Below are 22,059 nucleotides of genomic sequence, written 5' to 3' on the forward strand. Positions count from 1 at the left end.
GATTCTGTATTTTGCTTTTTCACAAAAATTTAATCAAAAATGCATCAACCTCAGTGTCAGATATATTAAAAAATATTGTCTTAAAAACCAAGACATTTGGAAAATTGGCCAAAACTATTGACATCTTCCTTAGAAAAACCTGTATCGGTCAAAATCTGGTTTAGACATTTTTCAAATAACAATTAAATGTCCCACAAAAGAGCTAGAGGATTTCACAATGTCCAATTCACTATACTTTTTTCAGTTATTATACCTATTGTGTTCCTGCAGGGCTACCGTAGCTGGAGATATATCTGTAGTAAGAATTTCAAACATCCAGTAGACGATATTTGAACATTTCTACTACGATATATAAAGACACTGCCTCTTGGTTTTTTGTCACACTGTTTGCCGTGTCCTGAGCTCCATAACGAGTTAGATGTTAGCATTTCTAAAGCCGTGGTCTCCTCTCCTCTCCTGTCCTGTCTTGTGTGGCTGACAGAATGACCAGGAGCGCCACTCGGTTGGTGGTGGGGCCTAAGTACCAAGAGCTGAGGGACTGGCACCACGGCGTGTCCGCTCGCACCCTCAATGTCCAGTAGATGAGTGGACGTCCGCGCTGGTCGGATAGTTGGATGTAGGAGGCCGAGCACGTGTTGGAAGTACCAAAGGAAGAGCTTGCTGAAGAACTGTTGTGTTTTGTGAGAATGGAACGGATGCCTCGGTCGGTTCGTTTGCTCCTGATCAGTGGATTTATTCTGATTTCACAGGCGTAATACCAAAGGGTTTCAAAAAGTAGTCATCTGGACCACACTAATATAGTTGTTTACAGTAAAGGAGAGCTCCTTCATTGTAGACAGTTGGTGAGGTCCAAGGCAGACATCGGCAAACATCGATTTAGAGATACAGGGAGGAAAAAGTATGTGAACCCTTTAGAATTTCTCACATTTCTGCCTAAATTGGTCATAAAATGTGGTCTGACTTTTATCAAAACCATAAGAATGAGTAAACAGTCTTTGCTTAAACTAATACTTAAATGTTATCATGTTTTTATTGGCCATCACATGCAAACATTCACAGGACAGTGTGGAATAAGTAAGTGAACCCCTGGATTTAATATCTGGCTGACCTTTCTTTTAGAGCAATAACTGCATTTTCTGTTAGCCCGACATAAAGCCAGACTGACTTCATTTATGTATTTATACTTACATAATTGTGGTAATAGGACGCAATTTCCAAATCGAGACTGGAGGCGGGGCTAACGATTGTATTTTGAACGAGAGTGAACCAATAAACACAGCAACTTATGCTTTGCTTTACGTCCTCCGCCATGATTGTTCCGGTGAAATCCCTCAGAGCAGCTGGACAAATCCAGCTAATCTAAAACAGAAGAAAGGGCACTGGTAAAGATCGTTGTCGCGGCCGCCATCTTCACTGTTTTTGTTACGGGGGAGCACTGGTTGATGGGAAATCTTAGCATGGAAGATGGCGCACTGTTAACTCCCGCCTCCCGAGCTATGATTGGCTCCTCTTGGTTTTGCTGGAGTCAGCGAGATTCAAATCGCACAATTCCAGACTGAATCCCCGTGTATCTCTTAACAGATTAGACGATCGGGGTGAATCTGGCCAACCAGGACCAGCACTTCATCCTTTTTTGCTATTGTTCCTTGTTGTTGTTTTTGTTCCCTTTTACATTGATTGTACTATTGTGAAATGAAATGTTTTATCACATTGAGTTGGGGGTAGGCGCTCATAAGCTTCTTGCTTCGGCCCACTCCTTTTGAGCAAAATGTATGCTCAAATAAATAAATTAAATTAAATTAAAATACAATAGACCATTCCTCTTTACAATACTGTTGCAGTTCAGCGAGATTCCGGGGTTCACTTACTTTTTCTACGCCGTCCTGTGAATGTTTGCATGTGATGGCCATTAAAAATATGATAACATGCAAGGAACAGGAACAGGCCACCATTTTTACATACTGAGATATGTTCTTACCTGAGCTTAGGCGAGTTGATACGTACCTGTCTCGTCTCCGTGGAAGAGTGTGGTCGCTTCTAACTTCACCCCCTTTTGGAGCCATGGGAATATACTGGGAGAGGACAAATGCTAGCAACATCTTTGGTCGTTTTACGTGACTGAGGGCACTCACAGAGACCAGAGACGTACGTATCAACTCGTCTAAACTCAGGTAAGAACATATCTCAGTATGGAAAAATGGTGGCCTGCTCCTTTAAGCAGACACTGTTAACTCAACAACAAAGATCAGACCACATTTAATGAACAATTCAGGCAGATTTATAGCACCTGCTGTTCCCTCACAGTCTCCCATTCAGGTGCCTCCTTGTAAAAAGATAAAGGTTGCAAACTCCAGTGTTAGGAAGCGCCTGACTCCGCCCATTGAAGGGGTTTATATAAATGGGAATTGCGTCTTAGGTGAAAAATGTCTGTTTAAAAACTCATTGAACAACAACTAAAACAAAAAATACGAGCATCTGGTCCCAATAGACCTGTATACAGAGGGCAGCAAAGCACTTTGAAACTGTTTCCGTGTAAGAAAATCAATCACCATCGTGTCACAACAGCAAACATAAATGTCTATATTTAATCAAAACAGATTGAATGAGGAAAAAAATGAACATTAAAAGATAATATATGTAGAGAAAATGCAGTACAAATGTCTGGACACTCCTAAAGTTTGCTGAAACACTGACTACATGAATCTAAACAATAACAGTGTGTGTGTAAGGCATGTGTGGAGTGACTGTGAGTGAATGGAGAGTCTTTACAAACACTGATTTGGCTAAACTGACATTTTGACCGAATTCAAAGTCATACATTTGTTTACACACTGTATGTTAGATTTAGTCCGGATTTTATTTCCTGTTCATCAGCACTGCCATTTGAAAACAGCTAACATATATATATAACCTACCATGTGACGTGTGCTTTTCTGATGCGGCTGCAGTGAGGATGAGGAAAAAGGATGATATTTCAGAGAGAATAATGACGAAGAGTTTGTAAAGAAGGCTGGAGTCAGTAAAGTGCTGCATAATGTAATATACTGTATTTTATCAACTATTTTATTTAGATTTTACGAAGTGCCTAAAGATAAGAGTATGAAATGTAAACATATGTGTGTGTTTGAGCTTCTTTATGACATACTATGAACTGTTCTGCAGCGAATAAATAATGTGTCTTTGCTCTGTGACTCTTTCACTTTCTTTTCCTGCCTTTACCACAACAACGACCACGACTTAGACTTGAGTTGTTTTGTTTTTCTTATTTCCCTTTTTAGAAAACTTTGTCTTATTGTTTTCTGTCCTCTCTATTCTTCTTCTTTAGCAATTCATGTAACACTTTCATGTATGACTGAGATAAAGTGGTAGTAATGAGTATAAAATGGCCAACTTGCATCTAGACCCTTTAAAACTATCTTAATCTCCTGGACGCTCCACATTTTCTTCAGTTTGGTATTACCCAAGTCTAAAAGCTTCTTGAAAATGTAAAAAAACAGCGATAAAAACGTGACAAAAAATATATGATATTTATATAGTGTATATAGGTAAGTTGTTTAGATAAAATTTAAGTTGAAAATTAGCACTAGCTATAAACTCTTTTTGCATCGCATCAGTAACAAGCTTGTTTTGTATGTTGACTTGCCATGTCCCTGTCCAATAAATCAATAAAAAATAAATGCATTGAAAAAGTGACAAAAATCTGACACAAAAAACGTGCCTAAAAAACACAAAAGAGCAAACAAAAAGTAATCCTACAAATGCAACATTAAAGTGACAAAGAAAGCAATGAAAATGTGACAAAAGAGCAACAAAAATGTGATGAAATTTTAACAAAAGAATGTCAAAAAAGTGATGACAAAGTTTTAAAAAAGTGATGATAAAAAATGGTTTAAAAAAAAGGGAAAAAAAAAGATGAGGCGTTTCTCTGGCCTATAGGCTGTAACCTTTTAGATTTGGGTAAAGCTGAACTGGAGAAAGTGTGCTTGGTTAAGGCGGGGGTTAAGAGGTTAAGGAGAATGAAATGCTGTGTCAATAGTAAGCACCTGCTGCAGAGTGTATTTGTTGTTCCTTCTTTCACCAGCAGAGGTCAGCACAGCTCAAGGTAACGAAACACACAGCTCCTGGTATTTAAGCTGCACTGGACTGTGAAGAATCAGAGATAGGAAACTAGAAATCAATCAATAAAGAGCACATTTAGCTCATATCTACATAACTGGACTCTGTGGAGGAAAAGTATTTTGTCGTTTGCAAAGATACTGACTAAATAATCACAGTCTTTGCGATCAAATCATTGCAATGTGCATGGTTGGATTTGACAAGTCCTTTTGTGCCGCCTTGATTGTTTATCTTCTCAAGTACCACCAAAACTGGATTTACTTCACCATGAGGAACAAAAGTGGCTATTTTTACCTCTGTGTGGACGAGGCCCGAGAGTCCACTGAACATACCAGCCATTACAATGTTGGGCCAAGTTTGTCTAGACGCTGCCAGCACAAAGCACATGATCCATGGCCATATGTCTGAGAGGAGCTCACGGGGGGGACTGCTGGGGGGGCATTGCTTTGACAGACGCACAGATTTTCTCCAGTTTGGCTTTACCCTAAAAGCTTCTTGAAAAAAGTGGCAAAAAATCAACAAAAAAGTGGCAAAAATTCAACATAAAGTGGCAAAGAAATCAACGAAAAAATTACAAAAATTCAACAAAGAAGTGACCAAAAAATCAACAAAAATGTGACAAAAAATCAACAAAAAAGTGACAAGGAAATCAACAAAAAAGTAACAAAAAATCAACAAAAAGTTGCAAAAATTCAACATAAAGTGGCAAAAAAATCAACAAAAAGTGGCAAAAATTCAACATAAAGTGGCAAAGAAATCAACAAAAATGTGACAAAAAATCTACAAAAAGTGACAAATAAAGCAACAAAAAAGTGGCAAAAAATAAAAAAAAAGTGACAAAAAATCAACAAAAAGTTGCAAAAATTCAACATAAAGTGGCAAAAAAATCAACAAAAAAATCAACAAAAAGTGGCAAAAATTCAACATAAAGTGGCAAAGAAATCAACAAAAATGTGACAAAAAATCTACAAAAACTGACAAATAAAGCAACAAAAAAGTGGCAAAAAATAAAAAAAAAGTGACAAAAATTCAACATAAAGTGGCAAAGAAATCAACAAAAATGTGACAAAAAATCTACAAAAACTGACAAATAAAGCAACAAAAAAGTGGCAAAAAATAAAAAAAAAAGTGACAAAAATTCAACATAAAGTGGCAAAGAAATCAACGAAAAAATTGCAAAAAATCAACAAAAAAGTGACAAAAAATCAACAAAAAGTTGCAAAAATTCAACATAAAGTGGCAAAGAATTCAACAATAAAATTGCAAAAATTTAAACAAAAAATCAACAAAAAAAGTGTCAAAACAAAAATGCGATGAAACAGAATGTAAAAACAAAAGTGACAATAACACAAGGGAAAAAGATCAGTTTGGATGAGTTTTGCTGATCTTAGCTTTCAAATGAGGCATGGCATTGGCCTATAATAGTCTGTAACATCAGAAGCTTAGATTTGGGTTAAGATAAACTGGAGAAACTGCGCTCAGTGAATGCGGGTGGTAAGAGGAGTTTGCGAGCTCCTTTCTTTTACCTCTCAGCGCTCTGCCAGAATGGACACAAGTGCGCTGACCACATGAGCGGCAGCAGCGTGGCACAGACCGGCCTTTTATGCCCGCTCCATGTGGCGTTCCGCTGTGGAATTTCTCCGTCTGAGGCTTGAGCGTGATCCAAGCAAAGATCAGCGCAGTCAGTGATACCCGGGCGTCATGTGCTGTGGACAGCCTCCCCGACATCTGCTCAGCTTTTCAACAACAGCAACACGTTTACGAGATCCTGCGCCCGGTCGGGTTGCGTCTCGGCTCACGGCGATTGTTGTTGGAATGTCGGTACAAACAGATGATAGAAGAGCTCGCCTGGAGTTATTGCTATAATGGCCGCTTGTGAAGGGTCTCGCTTGGAGAACAGTTGACAAACGTCTGGACTCGGGCCTTGGATGTCAGACCAGAAATGAGACTAGAACAACATCAAAAGTAGTTAAAGGGATGTTTCAGGATATAGGGCCTCATTTCCTAGTTATCCAGAGTGTTGTCGATTTCTGGAGATATTTTTTTCTTAAATTCATGCAGTTCTTATATTTGAAGAGCTTAGTGGCGCTAGGCTAGCGCATTTCTATGGTATCAGCTAGCCTGCATTAAAAACAGTCTGACCCGCTCCACAGTGCACCTGAGGCAAATCACTTATAACACCAGACTAACCATATAAATGTCTGCGTTAAAAGAATCATTAACTGTTTTGCATTTATATTTGAGCAGCATCAGCTTCATGGTTGTATAAGCTACGCAGCAACGGAGTGATCTGAGAGAAAATAGTCCCTCAAAATGCGGTAATTCATGTGATACAAGGTCAGTTATCGACACAAACATTTACAGTATATGGTTAGTCTGGCGTTATAAGTGTTTTACCTCAGGTGCAATGTGGAGCGGGTCAGACTGTTTGTAATGCAGGCTAGCTGATACCATAGAAATGCACTAGCCTAGCGCCTCTAAGCTCTTCAAATATAAGAACTGCATGAATTTAAGAAAAAAATATCTCCAGAAATCAACAACACTCTGGATAACTAGGAAATGAGGCCCTATATCAAAACTCCTGAAATATCCCTTTAATGATAACTAAATACCCCAGGGTTTGATTTTAGGCCCAGTGCTTTTTAACCTGTATATGCTCCCTCTTGGTGATGTCATCAGGAGACATGGAGTCAACTTTCACAGTTATGCTGATGATACACAGTTATACATCTCCATGTCTCCTGATGACACCAGGCCAATAGATGCACTTTTTAGCTGCATTTTAGATATCAAATCCTGGATGGCAGAAAACTTTCTCCAGCTTAACCAGGACAAAACTGAAATGTTAATCATCGGCCCAGAGAGAGAGACTTTTACCCAAACTACAGTCACTGTCTATTAATCCTTCCTCACAGGTGAAGAACCTGGGTGTGATCTTTGACTCTGAGCTGGCGTTTATTCCACACATTAAGAATATCACAAAGATAGGTTTTTACCATTCTCTCTCGGGCCAACACGGAGACGCTAATGCATGCTTTTATTACCAGTCGTATCGACTACTGTAATGCCCTGCTTTCTGGTCTTCCCAAAAAGAGTATCTCAGGTTTACAACTTTTACAAAATTCAGCAGCTCGTGTCCTGACGAAGACCAGGAGGCGGGACCACATTACACCGGTTTTAGAATCGCTGCATTGGCTCCCCATGTGTTTCAGGATCGAGTTTAAAGTTCTTTTAATGTTTTTTAAATGTCTTAATGGTCTTGGTCCTTCTTATCTTTCAGAACTGCTTTTACCTTACGAACCTTCACGGCCCCTTCGCTCCTCCGGCAGGGGTCTCCTAGTTATTCCTAAAGTCAACAAAAAGACTCATGGTGAGGCGTCTTTCCAATATGACGGCCCTCGCCTCTGGAACCACCTGAGGAGGAGCTCAGGGCTGCAGAAAACGTTCATCAGGCTCAAGACCTGATTTGATTTGATTTGATTTGATAAGACAGCTGAATTAGAAAGAGCCTCATATCATTCTCAGGTCTGGTCTCTTGTCCATGACGCAGACAACATGTTGAAAGAGGAGTCCATAAATCACCGGCAGAGGCGATTTGATCACATCCTCGTTAATTGTCTTGTTCGTCGGAGAATATTAGCGAGCGGGTCTGTGATTGGCTCTAACAAATGACTGTCCTGGGACTTCCTGGGGTTCCCTCCTCTGCTCGTCACCAGTTATTAACAATTACAGGCTAACGGGAATAAGCTGCCGGCCACATAATGGTAACAGATCGCGCTGGGGCCGCTAAGAGCATTAGCACGATTAGCGTAGCATTTCCTGGCTTCACGGCCCAATCGAAACGTGTTCTCCGTTTGTGTCACATTCACTCACAAGGACGACGCCACAACAAAGTGCAAATACGATTTTATTCATAAGGTTATAGTGTGGAGTGAGACTGGCCGAGACTGTGGGTGGGGGCTCCGTCTCGGATGAACCCAGCTCTTCGGGACACCCCCCCCTTCTAAGCAGTAGAATCATTGCTGAAACGGAACAGACATGAAGGGTCGACAGTTTCAAACAAAGTGAGATGACGAGCAGAGCCGGTGCTGGCCCTTCTGGGGCCCTAAGCAAAAATCCACATGGGGGGCCCTACAGTTCACATCCCATGGTTATTCAACGAAGAGCGAATCCATTTGTGGTCAAAAACGGTTCCACTGTGCTGTAGTGCAGGGCAGAAGGGGCACATAATGATGTCAATTTAGGCCCTGCCCCTCTGTGTGAGAGCCACTAACCACTAAGATACTCTGAGACTGGGATTTAGGATGACTATAGTCTATTTCCCCACTTTTTAAATGGCAATTTGCCAAATGGTCCCATTCTCTCACCTCTGGTCCCTGACCCACAGTGTGGGAACCGGTGATTTAAAACTAACCTACACCTGCACCTAATGGTTATTTCTGTCTGACCACTGAGAATTAGCCTGTGAGGAGCCCAATTCGTTTTAGACTGTGCCCATTCAGAGAACCAGAGTTACTGTAAGTAACTATTTGAGACAAATAGGCCCGTAACATTGATTAATCAGTGAAACAACACCTTAGTTTGACTGAGATAGTTTGCCTATAGGAAAAACCGGCTCTGATGACGAGGCTTGACTTGGTTTGTAATGGCTCAGGAGTAATTAAAGGCGTGGTTGGGTGAAAGCAAGAGTGGTTGGTGTGCAAAGTGTGATAGGTCCTGCTCCCGAACCTAGTCAATAAATCAAGGCCCTGTCCCAATATTCGCATCCAAGCGGACTTTGGCGAAGCATATTGCCCATAATTCTTTGCAGTACAGACCAAAGAGACAGAAAAATGGCTGCATCCGCGGATCTTGCGCCGAAATAAATTACTTTTAATTAAATATTTCAACTTTTCTCATGCTGTATATGTGTAAATACACTCAAGGTTTTCTGTGTTACTTGGAAAGAAGAATAAATGATGAAGCATTACAATGATTTGCGCACCGGTATTTACGGACATTATGCAACAATTTCAATACTTTTTTTGTGCTGTCATTCATTAAAATCCAATTTCACTTCAACAAAACTTAGGATGTATAAAAACATAAAACTTACAAGATACCAGTTGGTTACCCACTCTACATTTAAAATAAAAATTATACAGCGAGCTCAAATAAATTACTAATATCTAATCTACATTTATTTTAGCGTGTTTTAACGTCAATTCATTAACTACCATTTTTTTTTCACAGAGACAGACAAAATTACCTTCAACTTTATTAAGTTTAGGTCTGAAAATGACGTCAGCCGCACTGTCCCAATTCTGTCATTTTTGCACACTTGTAACCTGCGCACTCGAACCCTTGCGAACCCCACTGCTCTACGAAGTGCACACTTCGTAGAGCAAATAATGTAATGTTTTATCGCTATTGTACCAGAGTGCCATTATTTCTTTGTTTGTTAAGAATTATGTAGGCTAATGAATCCTATTTCTCATGGTGTGACCCAGGCGGGGGGTCACAAACCCCTTTTTCCTGTTATAATGGGGGTCGCGGCTCCAAAAAGTTGAGAACCACTGTCGTAAAGGAGCGTAGGGCGCAGTGTGGGGATTGGGACAGAGCCATTGACTCCATATATCATTATTAACGAACAGAGAAACCATACAACGTGGACACAACTTTGTAACCTGATCAACAGTCTGTTTTTCAGTCAATTCACCTTTCAATCACCCTCGTCTGAAATTAGGAAGACAAGATGAGACTCCAGATGAGGCTGCTTCCACCTAGTCAAGGAACAATTGTCCCTTGTGCAGCTCTTTGAGGGGAGCGTCTGAAAAGCGCAACACAAACAAAACTCCCCCTCCCTATTGGGCACATCCGCAAGCAATAATGACACATCATTTCAGGCTGAGCGCGACAAAGCTGTCCGGCACATCGTTTAAGATTTAAGGATCGTGAAGTGCCGAATCACAATGCCCGTGTTGATCCCTGGACTTCGTGAAGCTCATTGGTATTCGCCTTCAGTCTCCGCTTGTACCTGTCCCAACACGGCGGTCAGTTCAAAACACTGGTGTCCGTGTGCGAGCGGAGGTTGGGAGGTCTCACTCTCCGCAGTGTAATCCGTGGATGCCAAAACACTTGTCTCTTTGGACATGGTGGACACAGTGGGTCGGTCCAAGCGCCGGCGCGTTTCTGGATGGGACTGCGGCCCACCCATGTTCGCCCACACGCACTCCCCACATCTAATAGAGGCCTTATTCATTAGCGCTGTTTTAGGACGGTGGGGGAGAGTGGAAGCCCGGGGTTACTTTACATCTTTGTGTGCGTGTGTGTCACCAATCACGAATTCAACCGTTTAGAGCTTTGCTACCCTGTTACAATGACGTTCCCTCATAAGGAACATACCTGGAGTTGAGTTTTGAGTCATTTACAGAGGTTTTTTTAATGTTTAAATCTCCAGTCGTGACTGGTCAAAGTGCAGTGGAGCCTGCTTTGTTTTTTTCATTCTGCTTACTTAACCATTTCTTCTTGATTTATATTGCCAGGTTTTCTTTGTGGAACCATCTGTTCTGCCTTCAAAACTCCGTGTATCACACATTAACCTTAAAAAACATGGACATAGCATTGCTATTAACTGCTGACGCCTAATAGGAAATGGAGGCAGGCTCCGGAAGTTCGTTGCTATAGTGAACTTTCCATTTTTTGCCTCTTTCTTGCTTCATTATTGAACACAGGCTTGTCATTCTTACCTATATCGACAATTTTTTTCTTTTTATTCTAAATGTAGAAGCCGGCTCCAAAAACCAGGCCAAATGCTAGCATGAATGAGCTTCTGTTAGCTCACTCTGAACGTTATGGCCTCTCTCAGTCCATCGTTATTCTACAGTCTATGTCATTGATTTCTGAGTCTGCCTTGTGGATAAAATGGCAGCCCCTTAACCTCTTGACCCCCGCCTAAACCGAGTGTAATTTTCTCCAATTCAGCTTTACCCAACTCTAAGCTCCAGTCAGTCGAGAAGTTTTTAGATTACAGAAGAGGTGAGGTTCATTTCTTCAACACAGTTACTATAGTAAATATTTTCTTCTTCAAGTAAAAGTAGATCTACCACAGTCCTGTCCACATCTGTCATGGTCCACTTGACCCACCACGACTCAGAGGAACTGGGACAGACATGACTTTTCACCAGATAATATATATGTGTAGATATTTTTTCAACCTTTATAGGCATAAAAAAATAAATAATTAGAATGTTCATTTCATTTTAAATTCATTTACTACATACTTAAGTTTTATTTACATTTCATATGCATGTATAAATTCCGTCTAAAGCAGAAGCTCCATGACTTCCTTCTTCACCTGTCGCTCTGTGACAATTTAGCGTCTGACCTAAAGTCTAACTCTGGAGAATTCACATTTACACTGAGAAGGTTGGAATGGCGCCCCCTTGTGTCACCTTGCATCCAAATGCCCGGACCATAACAGCGGGTCCTATAAGGGCTTACACATTTGAAAGAGTTAACAAGTTTAATTCCACTTTGAGACGCAAACCAACAGAGCTCTTGGCGATGCAGTCTCCTATCATCTCCTATCTATACACAGAAATTATTTAAAGTAACAAAAGATCAAATATAAGCGTCAGTAATATGTGGTGTCCACTTTAAGGAACTTGTAAAGACGAGGGGGTACTTAACGTGACATGGCACAAAGCCTGGATTGGCTGCTCTGACTCGGACCAGCTCAAACGCAGCTGCTTGATACAGTAGGTCAGATAAGCAGCGAACATTTCGACCCGTCAGAGAATGTGACCTTCCCGACAGCGTGGGCCGTTCTCAGTGAAAAGCCTCCCCCGTGGCCTTGGCCTGTCACTAAAATCAGCCAGGGATCCGAGCACACCGCGTTACTGTCCAGTCGAGCGCGGAGTTTCTGAACGGTTCCTGCAGCAGTAAAGGTTAGCGTCGCGATTTATGTTCGGGACCTGCCCTGATGAAGGAGTATGAATATCTTTTGACAGCTCTTTGGCCCTGCGCTCGTGTGTCATCCGCAGCTCATTGGCGGTGTCCGGCGTGGCCAACAGATGTCCACTTGTTGCACTTGGAGGAGCTCGTGAGTGAATGACCACCCGGTAGAGGGGGCAGAGTGATTCGCTGAGTTTTTCCCTTGTGAAGAAAAAAAAAAACACCCTGTACCTGCATAAGTCAGTGGCTGCCTGGTTATTTCTTATACATCCAAACGAAAAACTGCTTTGAAACATCTAAGCCTTAGTTTCAAGACAAAATTAAAGCATTACATCTGAAGATAACTTGTTTGTTTTTGTCTCCACAGTGAAGATGGAGGAGAGGTCGCGCTGAACAGCCATGACTTTGCCGTGGTCAAGACGATGGTCAAGGATCCAGCTGCAGGTGGGTGTTACAGGGACCTTTCTTAATCATCAGGTTCATAGGATTGGTTTATTGTGTGGTTGAAAGGTGACAGAAGGTAAGCCCAAGGATGAAATGTGACCATGTTTTCATCATTTCTTAAATTAACATTTTTATTGGAGTAAAGATAATGAAGAAGGAAAGCATTTTGCCTCATTAACTCACTGACTGCCAGCCATTTTCAAATCAGAGAGCTCCCCACTGCAAGTGGTTTTTCAGGATTTTGACTGTTTTTTCAAGACCCACAGAAAATTTAGTTCTAGGTCTATGTCAACACCAAAAGAAGGATAAGACTCTCTTCTTTCATCTAAAGAAAAAAGTTTGTTTGTACCTCTTTCCATTATTTAGTGATCGTCCGTAGAATATAGGTGAAATCACCCAAAATGCTGTTTTTGGGTGATTTCAAAAGCTGAGAGCAATGCTGCCACCTAGTGACTCAATAAAAGAACTTATTTTATTGAGTCATTAGGTGGCAGCACAACTCAGATTTTAACACCAGACATGCTCAAGGCTTTGCTGCAGCTGTTCCCATTGAAAAACCTAATTGACATCTATAGACGTCATTGGCAGTCAATGAGTTAATGTCATCGAGCAAAGCCGAGGACACACAGCAGCCTGAAGGCCCTACATTGATACATGGATATTGATGTGTAAAGCCGGGTGTACACATTGCAATGCATGGGGAGGGTAAAATCTGGAGCCTGCCCTCGTTTCCACTGTGCGATGGTTCAAAGAGAGAATCGTAGCTACGACCAAAGTTTGTTATGAGTTTCAGGCTCCAGAAAGTGAAGTAAGTGTGCACCTGGGCTCTGCTGTTTGTGACCATAGCGGTGCGCTCAAATAAAAAAAGGAGGAGAGGGAGACGCAGATTTCAAGATCAAACACTCAAGACCCGCCCCCCTCCCCTGATTGGACCTTAAAGGGACTATACAGAGTTTAAAGATGTTAAAACTAAGTATTTTCCTCCCCCTACAAGCTTAATATAGAAGCTGCAGTTACGCTTAAGACCTGAGGTGGCAGTAGTGAGCATAAAAGGACCAACTTGCATGTAGTCTCTTTAAAGACAGTCCAAAACAGAATGGGTGACTGGTTCCTTGTTGTAAAGCGCTTTTGGCCTAATGAAAGTAGAAAAGCACTGTATAAGTCGAGACCATTTTACCATTCAGTTGAAAAAATGAGCACAAGCAGAAAAAAAAATCTGAAAGTAAAGAAATCAAGCCCTCCCCCACCTTCACTTTATCACTTTAAGATTTTCCCCACAACGAGTGATCGTTCATCGCAGACGGCCAATTTGTGCAGTTGGAATGAAACACATGAAAATCGTGGGTAGCATATTTATTTTTTATTCACTGTGGCCTCGACAGCCACAGGTCGGGGGCCCCGGCTTTAGGTGACAGAACTTTGGCAAAAAACAATCAGGAAATCCACCTCCGCTCTCATGCAGCTCACCTCGCCCCGTGCGCCAAGTGCCTCGTTCTTTTACACATTTACAACCACTGGTTTAAAGGAACAGGCCACCGTTTTTCCATACTGAGATATGTTCTTACCTGAGCTTAGACGAGTTGATGTGTACCTGTCTGGTCTTTGTGTGTGCCCTCAGTCATGCAAAACGACCAAAGATGTTTTTAGCATTTGGCCTCTCCTAGTGTATTCCTATGGCTCCAAACGGGGTGAAATTTGAAGCGACAAAGCTCTTCCACGGGCACAAAGACCAGACAGGTACGTATCAACTCATCTAAGCTCAGGTAAGAACATATCTCGGTGGCCTGTTCCTCTAAAAAGGTTAAATATAATTAAAAAGCATTAAATTGGATTCAAACTGGCACTGAATCAAAATTGTTGGGAAAATGATGACATTGCGCAACAATTTTACTACAGAAGTTCATCGTTAATGCCAAACTGATGGTCTTAAATATATTCAGTGCGGTTTCGGCTGAAATTCATCACATTTGTTTTGCTCAAACGTTTCCTGCTTTGCCTCAGTTTGATGAAATGTTTGCAAAACCTAAGAAATGAAAAATGCGGCGATTCTTGTCTGAATTTGTGGCATTAAAATATAGTATTTAGGCATAAAAAGCATTAAATTTGACCTGCTTTTGCCGGCACTAACCCTGATTCTTCCACTCACATTGATTTTGTGTCCTCCACTCTGCAGATGTGAGCACATTAAAGGTCCTATATCAGGCAAAATCGACTTTTTGGAGCTTTTAGCCATGTGGTAATGCAATTTCCTTATCAAACACACCCCCAGAGTGGTTTTTGGCTTAATTCACGCAGTTCTCAGCAATCCTCCTGAATCCTGCTCTCTGAGCAGCTGCTCCGCCCTCTGCTGGAAACCACTGAGTTGTGAAACGTCATAGTGTCAAACCGGAAGAGCCCGACGTCTGTAATGTAATGCCTTACGGCCTGATTTTAATTTATAAAACAGCTTTTTCATTATTTCTGTTGTAAGAAAGAAATTAAGAAGAAAAAAAAGGAAGTGCCCGAGGCGTCCGCACTGCACTGAAAGTTGTGAAGGAGCTCTTTCTAACCTACTCTGGACACGCCTGTTCTTTTTTCTTACCTAACGATAACGTCACGGAGAAATGCGTGTTTGGCCACGGGGACTTTTTTCAACCTTCCTAAAGAAGAGGACACTTGCCAGAAGTTGGAATTTCTTTCCGGGATTCAGCGACTTTCACCAAAATAGTGTTTTTCTGTGACTGTCTCTGATGGATGTTTGATGAACCTTCACCAGAATCAAAGTGGATTCACTTTTATAACCAACACGAGTCCCATAATGTAAACACCCGATGGAGTTGCCAGGACAGAGCAGTGAGTCAATCAAAACGCGTGTCAGCGTGTGTGTTAGCCATTTATGAAGCTGTGTGGCTAATGTTAACTCCTTTTAACTGCACTGTGAAGTTACTTCACTTATTGCTGTGAAATATATTTATTTTATTGCTAGTAATGCATGGGCAGATCCGCTCTGACAGAGGGGGCGGAGTTAACTGAATCGAAGCGTCTTGTCTTCCGGGTTTGGAAAATACCCCCAGAAAATACTTCATCGTGGTAGAGGTTCAGCTCAGTTCAGTTCAAGTTTTTTATTCAGCCATGGCATTATTGCAGACACAATAATAACAACAACAACAGCAACAACAACAACAAAATAATATTCAATGCTGAATAGTAGCATGAGGAAGACATAGTCTTATATCAAGGTACAATAATACTTTACATCTAAATAAATGACCGTTTCAAATGTGTCAAACGTTGGTTCTTATGCTTCGCTGCCTTGGTAATTTAATTTTTTTTTAATACATTTTATTGAATTGAATGATCGTGTTACATGATTTTTGAACAATGTCCAAAGAGTTCCATTGTAGCATTGTAGCATTTTAAATTTGACCAACTAAATTTTATAAACAGTTTGTTTGTGTGGTCTCGTGGACCTTTGAGAGTCACAATTCTTATTGCTTTCTTCTGAAGTAAGAACAGCCTGTCTGTATAACTGGTGCATGCAGAGGTACAATACATCACATAAAGGCCTATAGTTTACTTTGGGATGGCTACAATAGCAGGATACAGATCCTTTTAAAGGACAGGCCGGTGATGCTGTCTAGTTTCCAAAATATTTCCTTTGATTTCTGTGGGTGATCTGTGTTGTAGACGCTTATCTTCATATGTGTGGTCTGTTTTCAAGTTACAGCAGATTTAAAACGATTTAAAAATGCTCCAGTTTGTGTACCAGAGATTATGGAACAGTAACCCTTTAACTGCAGTCTAATCCGAATTTAACCAGCCCTCCTGTATCCCGCGTGGATGTGTTTGGTTTTGACTTACATCGATACATCCACAAATCTTGCATAACTGTTGCAGGGTGAACAGAAGCGCATGTGTTCTCCGCCGTCACCGTCGGCGTGTAGCTGTATGTTTTCACTAAATTAACTGGCACTATAACCGCGCCGAGGTGCCCCCGCTGTTTTCTTAGCGCGAGTTACGGCGGCCAGACTGTCAGCTTTCTCGACAAGGCGGCTAAAAATAACTAGCTTATTTGGGGAATACAAACTCAATCGACTTTTATGCGCGTTTTATGACTGATTAATAAACCCCTCCTGTATGCAAAAAGAAGTGTAAAAGTGATTTACGGAGCTGGACCGAATGTTGTTGCAGCCATTTGGCGAAGCAAAAGAGGCTTATTTTCCACGGGCCGAGCGTGACACGTGTTGTGAAATAGGTCATTGCTGCGTCTTGGTGGAAGGCCATTAAAAAAAGTAATGCTCCCTCTGCCTCACACATGTGCACCCCCACACACACTCTGAAAGATAATATTTACAGAAGGAACTGGCGCAGCTATGGAGAAAGTGTACGAGGGCCCAGTGCGGAGCTGACTGTACAAGTGTGTCTGCTGTGGACGTACAAGGTGCAAAGATAAATGCTCAGCACTGTCTTTGGACAACAGACCCATTGTTTGGTTCTTTAAGTGGATAAGTGGGGCTCGTAAACCCGCCTTTGGTGCTTTGATGCTTTACATATGAGTGTATTGAACAGGGACAATGTGCAAAGACATTAATAAAAGATGCTTTGTATCATTTTGAGGACTTCATGTTGGTCGGGGGCACAGCCTCTTTTGATAGACTAAATATTCATTTGACTGTTTTTTATTATTTGATATAATATGCCTTTAAACATACTGCATACATTACATTACCCATGTATGTACCCATGCGTGGTGTTGCGCAGTTAAGCTGTAAAGCCGACACTTCTCTCTCGCTCTCTGGAGCACGTTTGACAAAGCAGAGCGGCTTCCCATGCACAGATCGAAACAATTGACTTTAACATTTCTCTGAGTTTTTAAATGGTTTAAATCGATCCAAGAACGACTGAGAAACATCCTGTTAAAGTCTTCAACCTGAAAACCTGAGGCTGTTTAAATGCACACGCCACAAAAAGTGACGATGACATGCGGTGTTTCAAAACATGTCAACAATGTTGTCGTTGAAAATTTACTTGAAACTGAGATATTTAGACATTTGCCTCTTCACATAACGTTAGTGTCTGTCCAGAAAGAACCGAGGAGGAGAGTGGTAGATGAGAGGAGTTAATCAGAAAGGACAGGGTTTCATTAAAGACGCATTATCTCCGTTTCTAAAAAAAATCAATGTTTGATCAAAACTAGCCTCTGTTTATCTTAGATTTTTCAGGAACCGAGGAACGTAGAATTTAACTGTTTTTACCTACAACGAGCTTAGAGTCTCACCTTTCAAACGAGCCATAGTCATGTGTCCATAGCTAAGCTACTGTTACCACCTGACACTTTTACACACGGAAGAGACAGTGCTTGAACTTGCAAGTTGCAAGTCATTTATTTTTTATTTATTGGTTTATTTGGTCGGGACAGTGAATATTAATGAACATACATGGGTCTCATGCATGTAAACAAGCCACACCGGATTGTAGCCTTGGGCTAATTTCCATCTGTCGTCCCCCATGCGCACTCTCAAAGACACTCTCATTCATCCTGGCCTATTGTACATGTTTTTAGTGGTCGGGGAAACTGGACTACCCGGAGGAAACCTACGACACGGGGGGAACTCCACACAGAAAGGCCCCGTCCAGGTGGGAATTGAACCCTGGATCTTCTAGCTGTGAAGCACGAGCGCTAACAGCTGTACTACCGTGCCTGTAAACTTTACCGGCACATAATTCGCTGAACAAAGAAAGTTTCAAACCTTGTCTTCAGTCCCACCCGCTCTCCTTCTTCTGTCCATATCTTTGTTGAAAAATAGTTTAGGGCTTATGGGAAATGTAGTTCTAACGTCTTTGATGCAATTTATCGGTGGGCCGGTTTTGATATAACAAACAAAAATCATCCTGCTGGTCTTGAGTCTGTGTAACATAATTCTAACAATGATGCCGTTTACCCTTTTGCATCAACGGTACATAATCATTCATTTATTGGTGGTTTGATAAGTGCTTTGTAAGTCACTTGTCACTAACTCCAGGACCCCAATATCCCGCCCACAGAGAGCCCAGATGCCTCTGTGATCTCTGTGCTGACAGTGTGTATGCATGTTGTTCGGGACAGTCCTGGTGGTCTACGGCTCTGCCTGGTCATGTCCACGTCCACCTTTGTTCAGAAAGGTGTCCTAACCTTACGGGAGCTTTGAATGCATCGTTGTGACAGCAGCCGTCAGCCGCGATCCCGGACGGTCTATAGAGACACGGGGCAAAGGGCAAATAACTCCTGCACCTGGGGGAGAACACAAACAGGCATCTTTGTTAAGCCCAAGGGGAAGGGAAGGCCACTTCAGATTTATTGCCATGCGCTCGCACTGATTAGGACTTGGACTCCTTTTAGCTTTAATGTTAGTTGGTATAGATAACCTCTTACCCCCCACTTTAATCAAGTGCATTTTTGTCTCTCTTTTGTCACTTTTTTGTCTCTTTTTCATCATGTTTTTGTCTCTTTTTCATCACATTTTTGTTGCAAAAAAGTTAGTCACTTATTTTGTAACATTTTCATCCTTTCATTCTTCTCGATTTATCACTATTTTGATTGTTAGTAGTGCTGCTTTGTGATTGGACCAGGGGCGGATCCAGAGGGGTGGCACAGGGTGGCAGCTGCCCCCCACAGCTACTTCGGTGCTTACAGAGGTTCACTCTCAGTTAGTACTTTTTGACAAGACAAAGAATTATAACAACTTTATAGCTAAATAAGGAGCCAGGTGCCGTTTTAAATTTCCCTGAGTTAGAAACCCCCTTCTTATATTATGGACAATGCTACTACATGTATATAATTTTGGGAGACTCAGTTGCATCTAAATGGAAAAATTGCCTTGTGATCAAGCAAAACTTGCGTTATAAACATTCGACAATGTAAAATGTGTTGCCACCCCAGAAATGATCCCTGATCCTGCTGCCACCCTGTGATTTTTTTTCTAGATCCGCCCCTGGATTCGACTAAACTTTTACAAAAGCTTGAGTTGGTATTTTATATCAGCACTAACAAGTCCTGTTTCCAACCAAAGCAAATGTAAACCTACGAAGAGTCAATTTACAAACAACAGATCTCGATTTTGAATTTCGAAACATTTTGGATGCTTTTTGTTACTGTGCTCCACGGGTGTAACTAAAGCTGAGTGGATTCAATTAAGATCAAGTGACTCCATATTATATACAGGATGTTTCCAATGGATCTGTTTATCAGATGAATTATTTTTTGCGATATTGGACCTTCGTGCTCTCAGGCCTAGGATAAAATCAAATACCGGGTTATAAAGTGATCTGAATCCAAATCATGTCTAAGCTCAGGGTAAACCACACCAGGGAAGCACCATGCAGTCCTAAAGAATGCACGACATCATCTGTAATCTAAAATAAACAAAGTGTAACATTGCAGATGACCCTAAGTGTCGCCTGAAGAATCCCCCAGTACGACCAGTGATCCACGTCCCAGAGTTTGATCATTTAAAGCACTCTTCTTCTCCTTTCCTACTCCCCGCTACCCCCCCCCCTCCCAGGTCGTGGAGCGCACACCAGCCTGCTGACCTCCTCCTTCGGGATAAAGGGGAGCAGCGGCGGGACACCCAGGGGCCCCGTCCCCAGCCGGCCTCAGCCCCAGCCCCATCCCAAAGACGAGGACACGCTGGTGCAGATGGCTGAGCACTTCCCGGCGGGCACCAGGACGCCCATGTGTGCGCACTGCAGCATGGTCATCAGGTGAGGAGGAGGAGGAGGAGGAGGAGGAGACACTGATACTAATACTAATGAGCACAGAAAGTGTCCTGAGTTACTGTATCAGGTGTGAAAGCGTCCGCCTCGTGACTCGATGTGCTCAACATCCATGTAACGACACACAACACGCCAATCTCACACATGTGCTCTCGCTCACGTGCCCGTCTGTGAGCTAATGCATTCTTTATACTGTCTGTGACCCGACGCCAGCAGGGTTTGAGTCTAATGTCCTACTGTCCTGCTGTGTTGCAGAGGGCCGTTCCTGGTGGCCATGGGCCGGTCCTGGCACAAAGAGGAGTTTACCTGCGCCCACTGCAGCTCCTCTCTGGCAGACATCGGCTTCGTGGAGGAGCAGGGCTGTGTCTACTGCGAGCACTGCTACGAGGAGTTCTTCGCCCCCACCTGCAGCCGCTGCCGGGCCAAGATCATGGGTGTAAGTTCCAATATCACACTACTGCTTCAGTATGATGCGGTTTTGATATTTAGTGCTCATTTAAAGGGGCTAGATGCAAGTTTGCCATTTTATGCTCACTACTGACACCTCAGGTCATCCGTGTAACTGCACCTTATACCATGGTCTGGGTGAATACTCGATTCTGATTGGCTGGTGGGTGGTAACAAGCGTGCATTATTTTCGTATAACCGCACATGTAGTCCGGTAGTTAAATCACTGGGATATCACTCCGCTGTGGGCATCGCCATAGCAATGCATGACACAGCTGAATCAGATAAACACGTAATTAGTGACTGACAGGAACGTATGAGATGGATTTTGTTTAATTTCAACGTTTTTGGCCAAAACAAAATGTTTGATAAATGGGAAGTAGAGGAGAGTGAGCAGCTAGGTTAGCCAACTGTTAATAAAATATGAGCTTTCCATTTCTATTGAAAACGGTTAAGGCACTATTCATGATTTTCAGGCGTACATAAAATGATCCTGCATTTAAACATATTTGGCTGGATTAGTAAAGTCAATAATAAAAGTTTCAGGTCGTGGGGGCCCAGGTGTAAGCGGACTCCACCGCAGCTGTTTCCATAAACAGTTGAGCTCGTTGAGCTAGCTAGCTAGCTTCAGGTTAAACAGCGTAAAAGTGAAATAACTCCTGCCCACGAGTGCCGCACATCGGTGTTTACTTCCACGGAAAAGTGCCGGGTTAGTCCTGTTGTGTTGTGATTCTGTGCTGATGTTGTGTCGTTGAGCCTGACTGAGATCCTCGTAATAGCTGCGGAGAATGACTCGCTCTGAGACGAGCCTTCAGTGACCGGCTAATAACCCACATAAAATAGTCCCGGTGGTCTGGCATATTTAGTGACTTTAGTAAATGAAACAAATATTTATTATAAATGTTACGTTTGTGGGACCATGGTATAAGCGGATTAAACAACTCGGAGCCGTGCATTAGACGGTTATAATGCACTTCGCGGTGTAAGTGTTCTTGACTCCGCGTCGTGCATTATAACCGTCTAATGCACGGCTCCGAGTTGTTTAATCCTTACTTCTATATTAAGCTCGTGCATTATGGAAATTCAGACCCGAAGTAACAACTTTTTGAGTGCAGGATTTTAGAGGCAGTTGTGGTGAATATGTCTGGGCTCATTCTACACATTAGGACATGGCTGGAACATGTGGGGGGGGGGGGGGGATTTCTTTTCCCCATACCCTCAGTCAATGGGCGTGCTGACATTGCTGCGATACCACCCCCTAGTGGCTAGAGACGACTCCAGAAGGCACTTTATTAAATTCATATGGAATCCTATGGAGACTTTACATTGGAGGAAAACAGCTTAAAAGCCTGGCTCATAAGAATATTATAATTTCTTAAAGGGACT

At 42.1% G+C, this 22,059-nt stretch overlaps 1 protein-coding gene across 3 annotated transcripts in view; it reads left to right on the forward strand.

Moving 5' to 3' along the window:
* pdlim5a (PDZ and LIM domain 5a) overlaps positions 1 to 22,059 on the forward strand; it is a 105,213-nt gene that overhangs the window by 79,075 nt on the left and 4,079 nt on the right. For all 3 annotated transcript variants that reach the window (XM_079552491.1, XM_079552492.1, XM_079552493.1), the window contains 3 exons: positions 12,419 to 12,495; positions 20,016 to 20,214; positions 20,482 to 20,662. In XM_079552491.1, coding sequence (XP_079408617.1) covers positions 12,419 to 12,495; positions 20,016 to 20,214; positions 20,482 to 20,662 — 457 coding nt within the window. The remainder of the gene's footprint in view (positions 1 to 12,418; positions 12,496 to 20,015; positions 20,215 to 20,481; positions 20,663 to 22,059) is intronic.

This window comes from Gobius niger (assembly GCF_951799975.1).
Source record: "Gobius niger genome assembly, chromosome: 1".
In the NCBI taxonomy this organism is placed as follows: Eukaryota; Metazoa; Chordata; class Actinopteri; order Gobiiformes; family Gobiidae; genus Gobius; species Gobius niger.